This window comes from Herpailurus yagouaroundi, unplaced genomic scaffold (genome assembly GCF_014898765.1).
Source record: "Herpailurus yagouaroundi ecotype Mexico unplaced genomic scaffold, PumYag 190, whole genome shotgun sequence".
Taxonomy (NCBI): Eukaryota; Metazoa; Chordata; class Mammalia; order Carnivora; family Felidae; genus Herpailurus; species Herpailurus yagouaroundi.
The window spans coordinates 5,166,714-5,187,545 of record NW_024412421.1 but is presented as its reverse complement, the minus strand read 5'-3'; the positions used below and the strand labels follow the sequence as shown (position 1 = coordinate 5,187,545).

At 55.3% G+C, this 20,832-nt stretch overlaps 1 protein-coding gene and 2 long non-coding RNA genes across 8 annotated transcripts in view; 2 read left to right on the top strand and 1 right to left on the bottom strand.

Moving 5' to 3' along the window:
• Positions 1-19,988, bottom strand: part of LOC121045281 (uncharacterized) — a 21,259-nt gene extending 1,271 nt beyond the window's left edge. For all 3 annotated transcript variants that reach the window (XR_005797669.1, XR_005797671.1, XR_005797670.1), the window contains exons 1-2: positions 19,686-19,988; positions 596-851 (exon numbers count right to left, since the gene is read on the bottom strand). This is a non-coding gene — a long non-coding RNA (uncharacterized LOC121045281). The remainder of the gene's footprint in view (positions 1-595; positions 852-19,685) is intronic.
• Positions 15,383-17,668, top strand: LOC121045282 (uncharacterized). The gene is made up of 2 exons (XR_005797672.1): positions 15,383-16,917; positions 17,486-17,668. It is a non-coding gene; the product is annotated as an uncharacterized LOC121045282 (long non-coding RNA).
• Positions 19,542-20,832, top strand: part of SALL1 (spalt like transcription factor 1) — a 16,320-nt gene continuing 15,029 nt past the window's right edge. The window contains exons 1-2 of one of the 4 annotated variants that reach the window (XM_040498006.1): positions 19,542-19,560; positions 20,581-20,673. In XM_040498006.1, coding sequence (XP_040353940.1) covers positions 20,598-20,673 — 76 coding nt within the window. In that variant the 5' untranslated portion in view covers positions 19,542-19,560; positions 20,581-20,597. Of the gene's footprint in view, positions 19,561-20,176; positions 20,305-20,484; positions 20,674-20,832 lie in introns of those variants that run through there. The other 3 variants (XM_040498008.1, XM_040498005.1, XM_040498009.1) reach the window with 3 other exon arrangements.

Sequence of the window (20,832 nt, the reverse complement as noted above, 5' to 3'; positions counted from 1 at the left end):
AAAAAAAAAATTAAAAAAAAAAAAAAAAAAGCATGTCTCATCCCCATTCGGGAGCAGGCCAGCCTCGGGGGGGGAACTTGAGGGCCTCTCTCTGAAAGCCCAATGGAAAGGCAGCAGCCTCTGCAATCTGCGCTGTCTTGGTCGGTCCAGCCTGCTGTGACAAAGCGCCACAGACTGGTACCCATCGTGAAGATGAGTAGGACTGGCTGGTTGGAAATACCCAGAGCACCCGGAAGGCGCGGCATATACCGGCAGATGTTGGATCTTAGGGACAACTCGGGTTTGATCGCTGTGATTCAGATAGCGTTCTGGGCGGTACGTTGGGTTGTCAGAGCCCAGACCGGGGACCGAAACACGGAGAAGCCTGCAGAGCCGTTCAGGAGGAGCTGGCCTCCCACCTCACCTCCTCTCAGTGGCCATTTCTTCCCATCTATTGGCCCCTTGTGGCACAGCCACAGCTCGGTGCGGGCCACATCTGTGATGGCCTCCCCAGTCCCCGGCTCCCCTCTCGCAGGCAGCCGGCTTGTACCTCTCTCTGGCAATTCTGATTCTGCCTTGAATGGGGGGGGGGGGGGGTATTCATCCCATCACTTACCTGCCACGGCGGCACAGAGCCAAGTCCGGGACGTGGCAGAGATTATGCAGAAGCCCCCGTGCAGGAAACTGCCATGACGCCTGGTGAGTGTCACAGCTGACGTCCCCAGGAGTCCCGGTGAAGGCTCCGAAGTTGTGTGCGCATCCGTCTCCCTGACCCGTCTCTAGTCTCCTTGAGGGCGGGGACTGTGCCGCGTCCATTTGTCCAGCTCTGTCAACCACCATTTCCTGAGGGATCCCGCAGCTTCCAGAGAATCCTCCAGAGGAAGAGGTGAGATGAGAGAGAACTTGAGTCTCCTTGGGAAATTCCAGGCAGAGCCAAAGTCCCCAGACTCACAAAGGAAGTTCCCTTCCCCCACCCTCCCCTCAATGCCACTAAGATAGTTGTGATGGAATCCATGGGACCACCCTCCCGGAACTGCCCCACTCCCCACTGGGAATCACTTTGTAAGTACTGCGTGACTCCTGACCATAGGTGACTGGCCAGGGATTGGCACTGAGCCACACTGGACCACAGACAGCCCTTTCAGGGATCCTTGAAATGAAAACTGAAAAAGGGGCGCCTGGGTGGCTCAGTCAGTTGCGCGTCTGACTCTTGATTTTTGTCTCAGGTTGGGGTTTCCTCCTTCTCTCTCTCTCTCTCTCTCTCTCTCTCTCTCTCTCTCTTAAAAAAACAAAAAAAGCATCTAATATCTTGGAATAAGGCAGAGAGCGTTCCAGGCAGCCGCATTTCTGTCCATGAGGGTATGTCAGAAGTGGAGGAAGCTGGTGGACAGGAAGGACAGTGAGAAGCAGAACGCGAGGGGAATGTGTGGGGAGGCCTCGTGAGCCCCTCGTGTCATTGGTTCCTGAAGTCCGCCTGCACCTTTGCCGAGGTCCTCCAGCCCCTACTCAGTCCCTCTCCTCCTTACACAGGGTCCACTTGGACCTTTGTCACTTGCAACCCACAGCACCCCGACGAACGGCGCAATCCAGCTCTGAGAAGTCTCTCCACCGGGGAGATCTTCTCTGCCCTAGCCTCCCCCTTCCTCCAAACCACCCTTCCTCATGGATGGCACCAGTGACTGCACTGGGAGGCAAGCTGTGTTCTAAGACGACGTTGACAAATAAAACGAGCCTGTAAAGGCAATGAGAGGTGGCTAGGAGAGCTCCAGGGCGGGGTGTCTGTGAGAGAATGTGCGAGCCATAGACTGGTCGGATTCTAAAGTCCGGGCTGGAAAGAACAATGAACAAATAATGTATCTTCGTTCTTTTTATACCGCTGCTGTGCAGCGAAAGCATTTATTAACTAGAGAAGGAGATAAACCTGATCGCAGGTATCAGTATGGGAAATCTAGTCACCAGCCTGGGTCCTCGTTATAAATAATGGATATTTAAATGCATTGCTATTCCCTTTAGTGGACCATGGGCAACTCCCTAGTATCTGTATCTCTCCTCCGTCATCTGGGAAAGGCCATGCGGTTTGGGGTTTGCTGCCACCTCCAGGGACAGGTCTGAGGTTAATCACACCTAGCATGTGTTTTAGTAGTGCTCATGTGACCCAGTTCTGGCCAGTGAGACTCCAGGAGAGGTTTGCCAGAGGCTTCTGAGAAAGTTCTTTCATGTACTTGAGAAAGAGAGAGAGAGAGGAGAGGACAGCCTACTCTCACTTTCCCCAGTGGGACATGAACGAGGGAGCAAGGAGCCTTGAGGCCCGTGACTGTCACCCTGTAGCCACAAGGGGACCCAGCCTTACAATGAGACTGGCACGGGTCCCTGATGTCATGACTGAGGCTCTGGATTAACCCACTCTGAGAAGAGGAGCTACTAAATTTCCTTACTCTCAGGTCACTTGGAGTAGACCATCGTGTGATGGTCAGCCCTGAGCTCGTCCTCATCGATGGAAGGAAGTCCCCCTAACGGGAGGCAGACCGCTCAGTGGTTAGCAGCTTAGTGTCTGGAGGAGGAGAATTCTGAGGGCCAATCCCAGCTCTGCCATTGGATGCCCGTGGAAACTGGGCAATTTGCCCAACCCTTTGAGCCTCAGTTTATTCATCTGTACAACGGGGCCATCAGTGTTCCTGTGGTGGTTATTTGCCACGTTGGGCTATGGAGAATCCAGCCCTCCCCGCCACCAACCGACATTCAAAACTCCTTTTGGGGACTCCCCAATGGGCATTATTGGTGCTTGAAAGGCAAGATCTTTTGTTCCTCCCCTGGCCCGGCCAAATGGCAAGTCTTTTTTTTTTTTTTTTTTTTTTTTTATTTAGTAAACTCCACTAGAACCCAATATGGACCTTGAACTCACAACCCCAGGATCAAGAGTCGTATGCTCTATTGACTGAGCCAGCCAGGCCCCCCAAATGGCAGGTCTTGATGTAAGCCCAGCATATCCTGATCGAGTGGACTCGGAGGGGATTGGTCAGCAGAGCCGGCACACAGAACAGCCTTCCCTTGCTGCCTGGTCCTCTGGGATCCACCGTGCCCCTGCCCCTTGCCGCAGCCTTGTGTTTCAGCCCTCCAACCACTCTGGAAGCCCCAGTGTCCTTCCCATAAACTCCGTCCTTCTGGAATAGCAGGTTGGCTTCGGTTGATTGCAGCGAAGAACACTGCCATATAAAAGGGCCTTCTTTGTAAGGCTGCTGCAAAGCCTATAACTGAGATTGTACTTGTAAAGCGTTTCAGTGAATGCCTGGCTCAGCGCATGTAGCCATTGAGATTATTACGGACTCAGATGGCCCCATGAAGGGATGATCTGAGTTAAACACAAGGTTTTAATTGACCAAAAAAGGGTACACAGAATCCTAGTTGCCGAATTGGCAACCTTCCCTCCACACGCAGGCTCTGGCTGCTTGGGGTCTCCCGCCTGCCATATTCACCATGAATTGGCAACACTCGGTGAACACAACAGAATGAAGACACAGACCATCCAAAGGCCAAAATACCACGCAAACAAGAGTGCTGAGTGACGACTTCGGCGACCGGTGTCCTTTACCCAGAGTTTGCTAGCCGTAACGCGAAAACCACGTTATAGCCTCGGGGCCCCACGGCCAACAGACCGCCTGAGGAAGCCAGGGCAGCGAAGGACGGGGCTCTAGGGCAGAGGTCAAGACCAGATCTGGAGTTCAAACAATCATCCCACCGCGGGCGCGTTCTGCGACCGCTTGCTCTGCCTGGCCTCCTGGCCGCCAAGCACGCTTTGAAGTAGGAGGAGAGGCTGCTTCTTACCTGACACGGGGTAGTAGGAGTCAGGTGAGGGCATGTGACTTTACTTTGTAATCTGGTACCTTCCGGGAATCAAGCGATCCCTTGCCACCAACAGCAACGTCATCAACGGCATCGTCATCTCCCGCCTGACATTCATAGAGCCATCGCTAAACCCCAGGGACGGGCTACACGTTTTATACACATTAGTCCAATAGATCCTTCCAACGACCTACGAGGCCAGGTACTATTATGGTCATTAATAGACTGAGACTTGCAGAAACGGAGGCGCTTGACCTGGCCCTTAGCCACTCAGCTGTACAGCCCGATCGCCAGGAAGGCCCCTCTCCCCATCACCCCACTCACCCCTCCTGACTCATTTCAGGCAGCCTTATCCTCCACAGACCTTTCTCTCTCTGCAGGCTGAACAGCCACAGACAGAACTTTTGCTAAAGTGCCTTCACGTTTTTACTTGGAAGATGGGTTTTATGCCCCGGTTGCGGCCGATGGCAGATCCTGTCTCTTCTACATTATTAACTCTCATGTACATGCCGTAAACATGTCCCCTCGGGGCTGATGGCAATATATTGATCCAGACTGTTTAATCCCACACGCCAAGTCAGAGGAGCGGGTACGCGCTCTCCCCCGTGAGTGTGGCCTGTGGGCTCCAGGCGTGTAAATCTCCCCGCACACCCCACGGCTGGGGGGACCCAGAAAATAAAGGATTATTTATGAATGGGATCCTCAGGTGTTCCGCCCCAGGTGAATGGCTTTCGGGCCCAGCGAATCAAGGGTGGAAGAAGGAATCACGGCCACACCACTTTGATGAGGAAAACAAATCAGAAGACGCATGCATCTTTCTGAAAGGTCACTGTGCCTGCAGACCTGGCTTGTCTCTGTGGGGGCACAGCATGGCGATCGGAGGGAGGAAGCCGTAAGGACCATCATGTATACTGTCACCATGGGGGGGAGGGGGCAGCCGCAGCCCCCAGTACCACACTGGGGGGGCTGTACTGCAGCCCCTGAGTTTTTCCCTTCTCTCCCCTTCCCCCAGGGAGGTGGGACACAGCCGATCAATAAGCTGCGCGGATGGAAGCGCCTGCAGCACGGTCGTTTCTCAAGTCAGACCCAGATGGCACCTATCACTCGCCGTAAAAGGCTGCCAGAGACAGAATCAAGGCTCATCCCGTCGTGGGGCCCGCCCGTCTCTGCCTCTGTGATAAACGTCTTCTGCCTCCCGCACGAGCTTGCAGCAAAGAAACCATTTCCAGGATGCAACACGCCGCCTGCCTGGCACCTGCCCGCCACCTGCCCGCTGACGTTTCCTTGTGCTGTGAAACAGCCTTCCCCGGGGGTCCCTGGCGCTGGCCGGGCCATCCCCAAGGGTTGCCCCCACCGCCCCATTTTATTCCTGCGCGTTGGCAGGAGAGCAGAGCCCCCAGAGCCTGCTGCCGGAGGGGTTCGGGGCGGCTTCCCGCTGGAGGGACCCACGTGCTGCCGAGAGGCATTCCAAATTCAATTACTCCAGGGAGGCCACACCTCATTAGGCGTGCCTCGGCTTTTGGAGAGGAAAAGGTGTTTTTCTGCCAAACGAGTTGTCTAGCGTGCGTTCTTCTTCTTCTGTCTTGGGGGGGGGGGGGGGGGGGGGGGGGAGCCAAGACTGGCTGTTGCAGCCAAGGTGGCTCTAAGCACTTTGCTTCCTCCTGCTGATCCGAGCCAGAGAGAGACGGGCAGTGGCCAAAGCGCTCAGGGCCTAGGTCTGAAATAGACAGCACAGGCACACACCCAGAGGGGCTCTTGGCTCCCTTCCTCCCTCCACGTGTTGGACGGGAAAACCAAAATCCACGCCCCCCCCCCCCGACCCCGGACCCACAACACCCTCACTGTACCAGGCAGAGGGGTAAGGTGCGGGGATGGCCGGGAGCTCGCTCCCACCGGCCTTGGTTTGAACCCACGGCCCCAAGAGGCTGTTGGCCTTGAAAGTTAGGAAAATAACACACGGACGGGGCACCTGGGCGGCTCAGTCGGTTACGCGTCCGACTTCCGCTCAGGTCGCGATCTCGCGGTTCCCGGGTTGGAGCCCCGCCTCGGGGGTCTGTGAGCCCTCTGCCCCTCCCCCGCTCATGCTCTGTCTCTCGCTCTCTCAAAAATAAATAAACATTAAAAAAGAAAGAAAAATAACGTGAGATTTTTTTTTTTTTCTTCTCCCACTCGGCAGTCAGCCGAGAAGCCTACGCAAAAGCATTCTCTGGAGGAGGCGCCCTCTGCACCAGGGTTTCTTCAACCTCAGCGCTATGACATCTTCGGCCGGTGACTATAGTGGGGACTGCCCCAGGCGTTGTTCGGCAGCATCTGCGTCTCCACTCCACTATGTGCCAGGAACACACCCCAGCCACGACGACCCAAAATGTTCCCACCGGCTGCCAAATGTCCCCGAGGGTGGAGATTGCCCCCAGGAGAAACCCCTGCCTCCAGCAAAGGGGCTGAGGTGGGAATAAAGCCCGGGTGTCCGGGATCTGGGGTAAACATTCCAGAGCCCACACAGCTGATACCCAGGTCATTGCCAAGAGAACAGACTCAGGAGATGTGAAAGGGTCTCATAAAACAATCAGCAGCAGCCACCTTTGCTGGAATGGCAACAGGACGTGTCAAGGGCGGACCAGCCGCTCAACACACACCATGTCTAACAAGTATTAGAGGTTATTAATGCTGGTGCCACGCGCTGGTGACTCAGAGTCACGGGCAGCCAGAGCCACATTTTCACCAAATATGGCAAACGCGAGCTACCGTGGCCAGGCCACCCTCGATGCTGCAGGAGCACACGGGAATGAGCTTCTGGCTCCTTCACAGGTGCGGTGCCGGAGCGGGGACATTTCTGGACGCTGGACGAGCTGGACCTCTGAGCCACGCTCCCGTTGGAAGATCTCGTCTTCGTCACCCCATCCCTACCACGCTTGGCGTTAACATTTGCCGGCCGCTCACTGAACACCCTCGCTACGCAGGGCGGTCCGGGGCCCCGGGGGCACCTGTATCGCCTGGGAGCTTGTTAGAACAGCTGGAACCCCAGGCCCCACTGCCGACCTCCCACTGCATTCCAACAAGATCCCCAGGTTGTTTTTCTTTTCTTTTTTTTTTTTTTTTAACTTTTAAAAATGTTTTTATTTATTTTGGAGAGAGAGAGAGAGAGAGAGCACGAGGAGGGGAGGGGCGGAGAGAGAGGGAGACGCAGAATCCGAAGCAGCCTCCAGGCTCCCAGCTGCCAGCACAGAGCCTGACGCGGGGCTCGAACTCCCGAACCGGGAGATCATGACCTGAGCCAAAGACGGACGCTTCCCCGACTGCCCACCCAGGTGTCCCCCTCCCACCGCGGGTTATTTCTGAGAGCACCGAAGGCTGACACGCTACTCTCTCTCGTAACAGTACGGGGCTGCTAACATCTGTCAGCATTTTAGAGCGTGCACAGATGCCCTTCACCAGCCTGTCTCTCCCCAGATCCACTCATCCAACAAATATTTACCAAACACCTACCATGTGTCCCGCCCTTGGGGAGCCAACAGTCGGGCATCCTCGCCAACACCCCCAGACAGGTGACTATACAGAGGAAGTCACGTGATTTACGTGGATAATGACGCTCCACCAGCTCACCTACGAGCCTGGGGTAAGGTCCTGCTACCAGTAACCAGAGCAGCAGGGTTTCAACTCCAACACCCTTTTCCTCAATTCTATAGCTCTTTCTTCTACACCCATACTACTCTTCAACTACAGCCATCAGGGCAAAAAGAAGAAACAGAAGTTTCTGCCTGTCTTAACTACTCAGTCATACCGAAGGCAGGGTTGGGGGCTGGGGTGGGGGGCACTTGTCTCGATTGCCAGCTTGCGTCATGAGCTCATCTAGAGGGGCGCCTGGGTGGCTCAGGCGGTTGAGCGTCTGACTTTGGCTCAGGTCATGATCTCACGGTTCGTGGGATCGAACCCCACATCGGGCTCTGCACTGACCGTATGGATCCTGCTTGGGATTCTCTCTCCCTCTCCCTCTCCTTCTCTCTCTCTCTCTCTCTCAAAATAAATAAATAAACTTAAAACAAAAGGAACTCATCTAGAATCAGAGACAGTTTAATTCATGGGGGTAGATTTACTTAAAGCTCTTCAGCAGCTGCGCAGTTCTAAATCAAAGGCATTTAAAGACCATCCATAAAAAAAAAAAAAATACAAAGCAACCACAGCTCTGTTATCTTAAATCAAAACAGAGGTCCAGATTGTGCCCACGCCATGGACTCCAAACTCCTGTCCCAAGTCCCCTCCTCACCTGGGCTTCCTAAAACTCAAAGACGTTTTTTTGTTATCACTTTGTTTCATTTGGTTTCGTTTACTTTTGTCCTCTCATAAAGATGTCATGAGACCTGGCGTGAGGCACCCAGTGGCTCCAAACCCCTGTGATTCCAGGGCAATTACTCAAGTGCCTCGGTTTTCTCATCTGTAAAATGGGAAACATGGGAACTGCTTTACGGAGTACCTGGGGGGATTCAGGAAGCTAATTAATGTGAGTACAGCGCTCAGCCCCAAGCCTGAATCCTGGCAAGGATGCGACCGTGGCGGTTATCTTGTCCCTCCCTTTTTTTTCCGAAAACATTCCAGCAGGTGGCTGAGGCCGATGGTGCCTGAGGAGTCTTTCTGAGGGATCCTCCAACATGCTGGGTTGAGCTGGAAGGGGTATGACGAAGGCAGAGCCCCATTCAAATGCAGAGGATGGAACTCAACTGAAGGGCTGTTGCTGGGGCGTCTGGGTGGCTCAGTCGGCGGGGCATCCGACTTGGGCTCAGGTCATGATCTCGTGGTTCACGAGTTCGAGCCCCACGCTGGGCTCTGCGCTGACAGCTCGGAGCCTGGAGCCTGCTTCGGATTCTGTGCCCCACCTCCGCTTGCGTTCTGTCTCTCTCTCTCTCAAAAATAAATAATCACGAGAAGGGCTGTTGCTGCCCTAGATGCCAGAAGTAAAGCTTGCGGCCATCCCCAGCATGTGTTCCGGGGACCTTCTATGATGTTCAGGAAAGTAAAAAGATTGCGGTGAACGTCTCAGGTGCAGGATGGGGCCGTACAAGTCATAAAGACACCTGACATTCTTCTGGTTCTCAAAGCTCAGGGACCTCCTCACTACATGAGCCTTAGATCCCCCTGAGACAGAAGCTGAAAATGCCAGGCATCTATTCCCCCAGGCTCCCTTGCAGCTATGCAGCAGCCCCCAAATGCCCTGCCGAAGACTTTGACTCCGGACCCAAGGCCTGTAGGGAATCCAGTCTGCTGAAGACTCACAGGAGTGGGAACTACAGCCAACGCCCAGAAGCTTCTATGGCACCCAGCTTCTGCAGGGTCAGCATTGGGACTGCTTCCGTTGGTGAGAGGGATATCTCCTCAGGAGCTCTTCTGGAGACCAGATCTAGACAGGCTGAGCCTGATTCTCTTGCCCTCTTAAGGAATCTATGAGCACCCCCCGAGCCCCTTAAAAAGTGATTTGTCTGTGGAAATTATAGGGTCTTTTGCTGAAGCTAAGAACACAGAGGGAAGCACCCCCCAGCTTAATTTCTGGTCCTCAATTTAGCTTGTAGAGGGTCGCAAGGACACGCCGATCGAGAAAGCCCCACCGCCGACCCACCTCCCCTGTCTGCGTGAGTGCGTCCCAAAATGGGAACTCTGGGACACCCACGTCAAAGTCAACTACGGTGTAACTAGGGTGTTGATGAAAAGGCAGGGCCCTGGCTCTCACTGTGTACATACTGAATTAGAACCTTTGCAGCCGCAGTCCAGAACAATTTGGAGGTGGTACAACTTCGAGCTTACATTTTGTGTGACTCTGTTTTCTGTCGCGTGTTTCTTCTTCATCATGTTTTTCTCGTAACCTGTCCGTGGCAGGTTGGAAAGAGAAACCTCGTTCTTCCCCCGAGATGGTCCTTCCTGACAACTGCGTCGCGGCATCTCGAGCTAATCCTCCCGTCAGCAAACTACAAGCCAGCGTGAATAGTGTCGGTCCAGCTTCAGATTCTGAAACTCTATCTGGATGCACCAGCTGCTGGGGCTCGAACCTTCTCTCTCTCACCAGCCATGGGGCCTCTAATTCCAAGACTAGATTAGCACCTGGCATTCAAAGGGCTTTTTGTTTCTGGGTAGAATCACAGAAAAAAAGTCACGATGACTCCAAAACACCAGGAAAACTTTATGCTTTTTCCAGGGTCAAGGTAGTTGGCTCAGTGCCAACCCCGGTCCCAGAGCTACCCAAGCAAATACTTGTTCCCAGATCAAACGTGACCGAGCCCCGAAGACCTTAGAGGGGTCGAGTGTTTACATACGACAGTGGCGACTTCCATTTAAATGTCTTTTTAAATTCCTTATCTCTACCGTGCATTTCCAACATGTTCCAAAATGAGAAACCTCGTTTTTCATCGTTGTTGGAGATACGACTGAAGCAAACCGAGCCGCACATGTGTGAGGTGTACAATCTGATCCGTTTTGAAATGTGTAGGTAACTGTGCGACCGCGAGGACAATCAAGAACACGAACATATCTATTACCCCCACAAGTTTCCCTGGACTCCTCGACAGTCTCTCCTTCCCTCCTGCTCTGTGCCCAGGCAACCATTCAACCGCTAATTTGCTTTCTGTCCCCATAGATTGGTTTGCATTGTCTAGAATTTTATAGAAGTGGAATGATGCCCTGTGTACTCTTTCGGTTCTGGCTTCTTCTTCTTTCTCCTTTTTTTTTTTTTTAAGTTTATTTATTTTGAGAAAGAGAGGGTGAGCAGGGGGCAGAGAGAGAGGGAGAGAGAGACAGAATCCCAAGCAGGCTCCACGCTGTGAGCACAGAGCCCGATGTGGGGCTCGAACCCACGCACCGTGAGATCATGACCTGAGCCGAAATCAAGAGTCGGTCGCTTAACTGAGCCCCCCCCCCCCCCCAGGCGCCCTGGTCCTGGCTTCTTTCACTCAGCATAATAAGACTTTCGAGATTCAGCCACCTCACTGCAAGTATCAGTGTCTAATTCCTTTTTACGGTTGAGTAGTATTCCATTGCGTGCACCTTCCACAATTCGTTTTACCCATTCAACTAGAAAGCCCAATCCAAAAAAAAGGGAGGTGTTTAATTTCTCAAATCCTCCTGAAAGTAGAATAAGGAAGAGGAGAGGAAGCAAAGGGAAAAGGAGCACACTTCTCCGAGCCCGTCCCTCCTCAGGATGTTTGCGACTGCTCTCTCCTCGGCCCAGAATGCTCGTGTCCCCAGATCGTGGCATGGCGGACCCCTTCCCCTCATTCCTGACTCGGTGTGAAGGTCACTTCCTCGGAGGCCTTCCTGACCCCCACCTCTCCCTCCCTGTCCTGCCACCCAAGTCACTCTTCATCGTGCTACGCGGCGTTAGATTCTCCAAAATGCTTCCCAGTCTTGGATTTGATCCAACCTATCTTTTTTTTTTTAATGTCTATCCCCTTCCAGAACGTGGACTCCGGAACACCAGAGACCTTCCCCATCTGTTTTCAGAGTTTGTTTATTTATTTGTTTACCTTAATTTTTGTAAGTTTATTTTTGAGAGCGACAGAGAGAAAGAGACAGTGAGCAGGGGAGGGGCAGAGAGAGAGGGAGAGAGAGAGACTCCCAAGCAGGCTCTGCACCGTCAGCGCAGAGCCCGACGCGGGGCTCGAACTCACGCTGCCTCGAGATCATGACCTGAGCCGAAAACCAAAAGTTGGACGCTTAACTGACTGAACCACCCAGGCGCTCCTATTCCTTTTATTCCTTTATTTTTTAATGTTTATTTATTTTGTTGAGAGAGAGAAAGAGAGAGAGAGGGAACGTGCGCGAGAGGGGGAGGGGCAGGGAGGTGGACAGAGGGTCCAAATGTCTCTGCGCTGACAGCAGTGAGCCCAATGCGAGGCTCGAACCCACCAACCGGGAGATCGTGACCTGAGCCAAAGTGGGTCGCTTAACCAACTGAGCCACCCAGGCGCCCCTGGTTTATTTATTTATCTTCAGAGAGAGAGGGCATGAGCAGGGTAGGGGCAGAGAGACAGGGGAGAGAGAGAATCCTCTCTCTCCGGGCTGCAGTGCCTGACTCAGTGCTCAAACTCACAATCCGTGAGATCGTGACCTGAACCGAAATCAAGAGTCGGACGCCTAACTGACTGAGCCACCCAGGCGCCCCAACCTTCTCTTGTCTTTCCACAAGTCTATCCTTCATGCCTAAAGTACTAAGCGGCATAGGCAGGTGCCCAATAACGTTGGTTCACTGAATGAGTGAATCAGTGAATTGATGGGAAGGTTGAGTTGTGCTTTTGTAACGTTTTAAGGCCTTTCTCGTTTCGAAAAATCTCAGAACTCCTTGATACAGCAGTGACTTTTGGGAGGCCACCCACCAATGCTGGGAGCTACTCATAGATCAACTCAGAGGCCTGGAGGAGAACGGAAGGAGCAGCCGAGACATGGAGACCCATTTAATGCTCCGGCGAGAAACCTAGCCTGGGCTATCCCCACCGCACTTGCTGGCTCTAACTCTCCTACAAATCATCCGAAATGCTAAATCATGTTGAAACCCCTCTGACGGTGACCACCGGGAACTATGAAGGACACTCACGCATAATTTACATACTGCCAAGCTCCTAAGAGCCTCTAAATAAAGCCCCTGAGGGCCCCCGGGCACTATTTTTGAGGAGAAGGACATCCAGTGACAGATTAAATCGAGTCTGTTCCTTCAACACCAGAGAAAAAAGAAACCTCGCCGTCCCCCCGCGCTGACATCTGCGAATGTCTTAAGCTGCCTTTGCTGTCAGACGCTTCCCGAAGAAGCCGCGATTCCCCGGAAAACGTACACATGGGTTACGGTCTCCCATTTTACAGAAGGCGCCGCCACCACTCACGGGTATTTTTTGCTCAGACTTTCGTTCTTGCTCTACATCTTAACCGTACAAAGTGTTTTCATCGCGAGGCAGAGGGGAGGGGAGTTCACAAGAGCGCTTTGCGTTCCGACGGTAAATGTGAAATTACCTTTGATCACAACAGGGTTCTCATACTGATAACGAGGTGGGGGCCGCAGCCGTAGAGGGTCGGCATCCAGACCCAAAAGACACACACCTGGCGGGGAAGGACGACAGGGTCAGGCCGATAGGAGGATTTCCCGCCCCGACCATGAGCTTTGGCTACAGAATGCTCTGTCATTACAACCATGCTCAATTTTTATAATCCGACAAAAAACGGAAAGCTAGAAAAGCCAGCAACACGAGGCCTGAGTCAACACTGCGCACGGTTTATACCTTGCAAGGGGCCCAAAGAGAAACAGCACCTGTTTTATTGTTTTGTTTTGTTTTGTGCCCGATTCAGAGGAGTCCACACAATCAAAACACAAATGTGGGAGCCAAATAAAACAACGCAGTGAAGACAGGCAGGGACCTAAGCGACAGGCCGCATGCATGTCACTAGTGCTCAGGAACCTTCCAGAAGCAGGCGGATGATCTGTCCCTGGCCCACATGAACAATTCAGCTTGGGCTCATGCACAACCTGCTCTAGTTTCAACTTTCGGTATTAGTTGCGAAATGGGAGACATGCCCTGAAACCCAGCACTGTTTTTACCCTTGCTCCTATGCCGTTCCATTGCCCTCCCCAACACTGAGCCAGGCAATAACACCCTCCCCGGAAACAAACACTCTGACTAACTGCCCTTAAGCAAGGGAGGGATTAACAATGTTTCTGTGGTCTCCCCCATGCCTGGCATGTTACCCTGCCGAGTAAATGAATAAAGGAATAGATGGGTGGATGGGTGAACGGGGAATGATCTTTTAACCATCCCGTAGCATCCGATCCTAACAACGTGTAGGGGAATAACAATAATAGTTAACGCTTATATTTATGCTAATTATATGCCAGCCACTATTCTAAATTCCTCATACATATTAACTCTTTTAACCCTCAAGAGCTCTATGAAATAAGGACTATTATTATCTCCATTAAACAGATGAAGAAACTGCTGGAGGTATTTGGAGGTCGCGCGGCTCAAAGCAGGCAGAGCTGACTCCTTGCTGGATGCTTTGAATGAGGCACCGTGCTTCCTCTCCATCAGCTACATTTGATGAAGCAGGAGACAGGAGGGTCGTGATCCTCCCTGGACCAAGCATACATACCCACTGTGTCCTCAGGACACGGTTAAATGGCAGCCAGGATGTGAACCCCACCAGCCTGACTCCGATGCCCAGGTAGGCCGTGTGAATAAAGCCGGCCAGGGGCAGTTACTGGAGATCAAGCAGTTAAGACACTGTCGAGGAGCCTGGGATAAAAGGCCAGTTTTCTTAGCGCTGTTCTCCCAAACTGGAGGTGCTGTGGGGTCCAGGAAAGAAAGAGAAAATAAAAACAAATCTGGAAAGTGGAGGCTGCCCCCCGACTCTCCCGAAACCATTTTGTTTGGGTTGGAGAAGGAGAGGCTCGCTGGCGTCTTCCCGTCTTCAGTCCCTGGGCGAAAGGCCACAGCAAGACCTAAGCAAAGGTTACGTCCATTCCGGCCTGAGCACAGTTCTGAGCAGGGCTGCTCAGGGACTGGAGTTTAGTACAAAACAGGTCAGAGAGTCTGGGGTGGGGAGGGGACGCTCAGGATGAAAGAGTGGAGGCCAGGCCAGAAAGAGAAATGACAGTGCAATCATTAAGAAACTTCACTGAGCTGGAAAAGGGGAGAGAAGAGGAGGTGGGTGGGCTATCCATCGCCCCCCCCTTTTTACTCATCACACATAGGGAGCCAGAAAGGATGCAGGTGTTAGCAGCGCGATGGAATTGAAGTTGCTTGTGGGCATGGGGTGGGGGGTGGGGGGGGGGAGTCAAAACGCTGACAAGCAGCGCCCTCCAAGCAGAAGCACGTCTCTCCCTCACGGAGTAGAGAGAAAGCCAGAGAAATATCTCCCCATGAAAGTCAGAGCGCAGCTGAGATCCGTAGGGTTTGTAAATTCCCAATAATGTCAGAGACAGGCCTGGCTCACAAGGCTGCTGGGCAGACAAGAGCCAGGACCCCAGGACAGTCCTGAAACCAGAGTTGGCCATTCGGATTTCTACCAAACAGAAACCAAAAGGTGCCTTGCCCCCCCCCCACCCCCCATAAACGCTGACCATCCCCAGGCACATGAGCTTTTTTGTAAAATCAAATGCACATCTCTTTGGAAATTGTTGATCTATTCTTGAAAGGGGCACATTGTGCTACAGAAAGTGGCAGCAGATAATTTTTTTTCTTTAAGTTTGTTATGGGAGATTGGCTAAATTAGTTTATCTAGGAGTTCCCATTGGGACTTCTTTTGAGAGGATCTCCTGTATGAAGGAAAATGAGTTTCCTGGCAGACCCCCATCACACCCCCCAAAAGCACAGAGTCAAGGGCTCCACAGATCTCACACCTATTCCCAGCAGATGACACAAGATCTCACCATTTTTCACTGGATCCAAAGGTCCTACGACCTCTAGGTTCCAGGAATTAGCTACACTCTATTCATTGCAGGAGGATGATTTTTTTTTTTTCACTTTGAGAAAACCTCAATGGGATTTTAACCGAAGGGAAGCAAAGGTTTTCTTTTTATAAATTCGATTAGTCTTTCCCACTTTCTGTACCTCGAGACATTTCCTTTGGGAAGAATTTTATACCCAGAGACCCCCTTAGCGAGGCACTGTTGCATGCGGGGGCGCGGTGAATTTCAGCGCAAGACGCTGCATGTGGACGGAAAGCAAAAACCGCGGGCACTTGCAGTCGCCAGCAAAGTCAGTTTGTGAATGCTGCCGTGGGGATGGCCCTGCCAGAGAAGGAAGATGAAGTTTGCCGCGGGCAGGCTGAGTGGGACCTCTGGCTGGGATGCGTGCGGGTGGTTACCAAGCCCGCCCTTCGCTCGCCACGGCTGACTTTCCCGCCGGAGCCGGCGCCGGGGCGCCTGGTCCCCGCGCTGCACCCGGCGCCGGTCTGGAGATAGCCCTTGGCTGTGGGCGGCGGGAGTCCTCCTGAAAGTGCGCCTTTTCGCCGCCGGGACTTAGCTGCTGGGGAGCGAGCGCGCCGAGTGCGCACTGCGTCGATCGACTCCGCCCGGGCCGGGGGTACCCACCCGAGCCTGCTCCCCGAGGCCTCGGGTTCGAAGCCTCTCCCGTGGCGGAGGAGAGGTTGGGATTTGAGCAGCAGCCGTTCGGTTAAGGAAGGAGTTTCTGAAACTCTCGGGAAAGCGAAGTCCCGGGGCGTGGAAAATAATCGAGCCGACGGTGGGTTTTCCAAACTTGATCTTTGCTCTGGGACATTTTTTCTGCCCTCTCCCCCAGTGCCCTAGCCCCCACCCGGGGCAAGAGTTCTAAGGGCTAGGGTAACTAACTTCATCAGTCCTTTCTCTCTCTGCCCACCGCCCCCCAAAACTTTCAGACCAGAAAAATACAAATAACCCCTAGGAGTGGTTCCTGCGGGCGCGTTCAGGCGTCCCCATCCCAACCAACACCCACACCACCACCACCACCACCACCACCACCACCACTCCGTCCCTCCCACCTCCTGGTAGAGGAGGGACTGGGAACCTGATCTCCGGGCTCCTGCCCCAAACGTTTCCCCATCAATAATGCTGATACCATCGATGTGCCTCCACCCCCGCCCCCCGAGCACCGCCGCCGTCTTTTCGCCGCTTTTTGCTTGACAGAAGAAAACGAAACCTCCCGTAGTGCCCTCCTACCCTTGGCCAGGGGCCCGCGGGGACTGGGGCCTGGGGCAGAGCAAGCAGGGGCACCCGTAGGGCGAGGGGAGAGGGGGGCGTCCTTCAGTTCTGGGGTGCTCAACCAGCGCCGGCGGAAAGAGAAGGAGGGTCCCGGGCGCAGGCCAGGCCTCATTCCAGGCTCCATCCCAAACCTGGGGTCAGACTGGGCCGGCATAAGATATATTTTTGCGAGTGGGAGAACCAGGCCTCGGAAAGGGGAGGCTCGACACCCTCTCCCCTGCCCAGGATCGGGATGACGCGGGGGCGGTGCGGCGAAACCCCTTATTTGGGGACTCAGCGGTGGCCCGTGGCCTTGGGGCACAGTCCTTCGGTCCGCCAACCCACCAAGGCGTTCTAGGTCTTGGGAAAACCGAGGAGACGCATTAGTAGAAACATGGCCATCGAGCCCCCAAAACGTGAGTTCGCCCACCTCGCCGAGCGCCTCCCCCGGGTGCGGTTCTTGTTGGCCCACGAGGTCACGACCCTGGCGCAGCAGCAGCCACACTTCGGGCCACCCCCCATTCCCTAGCGTGGATCAGCCCCTGAGTGCTAAGTCCTCTGGTGGAAAGGGCAAGTCCGAGCCCCGTCGGCCCGATTCGCCCAGCAGCTGCCCCACCTTAGGCTGGGGCGGCGCGACCCCCTATACAGCGCGCAGGTCACTAGGGTGAGCAAGGCGTGGGGACAGGCTCCAGCTGTGGCACCTCACTTGCACTCGCTGCCTTCTCTCGACCGGCTCAAAAATAAAAATCAACCCCCACTCTGTCTCCGTTTTCATTAATTTAATTATTTCTTTGCCTCGCGGCACGCGAAGCTTCACCCGCGCCCTGACATCGCAGCGCCCGCGTCAGCGAACCACGGAACTTGGGCCCCAGACAATGGCCCGTAATTGATGTATTGCCATCAACAATAAAGACCAATTCTCTCCCCGCCATCCCGACCATCCCCCCTCCCCCCCTTCCCCCCCCCCTCCACCTCCCCTCTCAGCTCTCCCGGCCACAGAGGGAAAGAAAACAAACAAGAAATTAGCGGGGGACGCTGCGCACAGAGCGAGACGCCCGCCTCTACGCCGTCGAGGACGCAAAAGAACGAAAAAAGTTATTAAAGTTTGGATCCCCCCAATTAATTCGTCTCTGCTCGCCCATTTTTAATTAAACATCGCGAAGCTGCTTTGGCGTGCGCGTTTCCTTTGGTTGTTTGTTTTGGTGTTGGGGGGGGGGGAAGGCTCCCCCCCCCCCCTTAATCTTAAAACACAGAGCAAGTAACGAACACGTGTGAAGCTATTCCGGGAGCTTCCCGTGGCGCACGCGGCGCGCACGGGGAAGTAGGGTTTGCGGGATCGCCAGCTCGGCTCGGTTCCTGGCAGCACGCGGTGACCCGGAGGCCCGGACTTTCAAGAAGCTAAGAGTGTTAGAGACGGATGCGGCGGCTCCAAACGCGGGCATATTCGGAGAAACGAGTGTGCAAGTGCACATGTACGGACACATCAGTGTACCTGGGATACTGAGGGCTGGTGTGTGCGAAGACCCTTGCCGTTTTGCAAGGGTGGGGGGTGCGGGATTTGCACGTGCTCCGGTACACTTTCCCGGGGGTCTGGGGAAAGCGAGCGGCTCGCACCCCAGGAGCACGCAGATCCATCTTTGCCGAGGGATCTCTTTAAATATTCAGTGAGAAATAATGGCATTTGAAGCACCACCTATGGAAACATTATTATCTTCATTCTTCAACATCAGCCCCACTGATAGCTTCGTTTGTCTTTTTATCAAAATCTACTGTAACCAACAGGACCTGGGGAGGAAAGGAGAGCGAGTGGAAAGGGAGTGTAGCCTCTGTGTGTGTGTGTGTGTGTGTGTGTGTGTGTGTGTGTGTGGTGTTTCAGGGACCGAGTGAGGGCAGGAGAGAGGAAAAATAAGAGAAGAGAAAAGGTGAAGAAAGGGCGAACAGGAATAAGAAAGAAGGGAGAAGTTACACCAAGGGGGTGGGGGGAAGGTCGCCACGAGGAAAACAGAAACATTCACATTCACCCGCACACAAAAGATTTAGAATTAAAGAAAAAAAAAAAAAGACCAAAGACCAACGTAACTAAGAGAGAAGAGTCATTTGGGGGAGAGCGGTGAGGGTCCAGAGCACCCGAAACTCCACTCGAAAGATTGGTGCCCACTTCGCGCGAACCGACTGTGGTGCTCTCCGGACTCCAGGGCGCTCTCGAATTGGGGCGTCCTTATGAGCCCTCTCCTCTCCTGATAGCGAGATAGGGCAGGGATTGTGTATCTGCACCCCCCTCCTCCCCCATTACTCAAACGAAGTTTGAGTTTATCCTTCGGGCGCAGGACTTCGGAAACCTGGGAGCGAGGAGACCCTGAGGCGCAAGGGGAAAGAGCTAGGCTGAGCCGAGGACTGAGCCTCAGGTTCGCGGGCGCCCGAGCCCAGCGGAAGGAGTGCGGGACCCGGGTCCCGATTCCGGACCCCGGGGTGCGGGTAGGGAGGCTGCATCCCAGCCTGGGGAGATGGAGCTGGTGCGAAAAGTTTTGGGTGCCGCGCTCGGCAAGTGCCGGAGAGATGGAGACGAGCTTCTGCCGGGCCAGACAGCTACGGACACCCCCGCAACCCACCCCCCCCCACCACCACCACGCGCGCCGCCACCATTCCCGGCTCAGCACGGCCACCTGGTTGCCAGGAGCCTGGGGCGCGGCCCCCTCCCCAGGGTGGAGAGCCTAGGGGTCCTGGGGACAGGCTCTGCCCAAGGCCCGGCCGGCCTGGGCCGCGCCTCCCGAGGCCAGGGGCGGGTTGCAGCGTTCAGGGTAAGCGGCGGCCCCTCCCCTCCCCCCGGCTGGAGCTGAACTCGGATCCCAGGCCGGTCCCTGCTCTCCGCCCGCCCCGGGCTCGGCGGCGCCACCGCCGCCGCCGCCTCCCCGCGGAGTGACGCGCCCTGCAGCCAACCGGGGCAGCCGGGGGGGAGGTCCGGGAGGGGTCCTGGGCGGAGCCGGGCCGCCCCTTATCCCACGGGCTCGGGGCTGCTTCTCCCGAAAACTTCAGCCCTAATTGTCCTGGGAATGTCCGAGGTAGAGAAAGGGAGCGAGGGAGCAACGAGAGGCTGGAGGAACGGGGCCCTCTGAGAAGGAACGGGGTGGCGGGAGAGTTGCCCCTCCCCCCCTCCAAAAGCCCCAAACCCATCACGTTCCCAAACCTTTCCTCGGTCCTCTTCTCCGCGCCCCCGCGAGCCCGCGATCCAGGGGATGGAGAACTCGGGGCGCAGGAGCGCCGAGCCAGGCGGCGAGCGGGAGGGAGGCCGGGCCGCGGGCGGGAGGCGGACCGGCGTGGGGCTGGCTCTTCCCCACTCGCTTATTTTTTTTTTTTTATGGGGTGGGGGTGGGCTGTTTTCTGGTAGCTCTTAAAGAAACGAAGAAACACTCACGAAACGGGACTTCCTCCCCCCAAATCCCGCCACGGGACTCCCTCCCCCCGCGGTCCGGCGCGCCTAGCGCCGGAGTTGGGAAGTTCGCCGCGCGCCCGCAGCCTGGGTCTCCAGCCCCCGCCGCCCGGCCCCACCCCCCACCCGGGAGGCTTAATTCCGGGGAGGGCATGCTAATTCGGGTCGGCCCAGCCCGGGATGGGGGGGGGGGACCCGAGGGGGGGGGGGGCGCGGGCCCGGGCGCCGGGCGCGCAGAGGCGAGGAGGCAGGCCCGCGGCGGCCGGGCCGCGGAGTCCCGGGCGGTCGCGAAGAGGGTTAACCCAGTGTCGGGCGGCGCGGCGCGCAGAGCCAGCCCCGCGGCCGGCTTATTGGGCCAGCTCGCGGAGAGACAGGGGTCTGCAGCAAATCACGAACTAATTGATTAAGGCGAGCGGGTTTGAATAGCGCTGGCCCGGTGCCAATCGCCTTTCAAAGAGCCCCTCTATGATTAATCGCAATGCATTATTGATAATCATAATTATAGCAGGACACATGCGCGCTGCGCCCGGGGCCGGGGAGCCGGGGAGGGGGCGGGCGGGCCGGCGGGCGGGGGGAGCCGCCGCCGCCGCCGCCGCTCGATTTCCGTAATTTTGAGAAGATTTTTTTTTAGTAATTTTTTATTCTGCCCCAGCTGATGTTTGAGCCAGCATGTCGCGGAGGAAGCAAGCGAAGCCTCAACATTTCCAATCCGACCCCGAAGTGGCCTCGCTCCCCCGGCGAGATGGTGAGTGCTCCGGCCCGCGCCGCGGACACACACACGCACACACACGCACTCGCACTCACACTCACGCACACCCGGACCCACGCACACGCGGCTGGTTTCCGCGCCCACCGCCCCGCCGCCGCCGCCGGGTCCCTGTTCGCCTTTCCCACTCAGCGTATT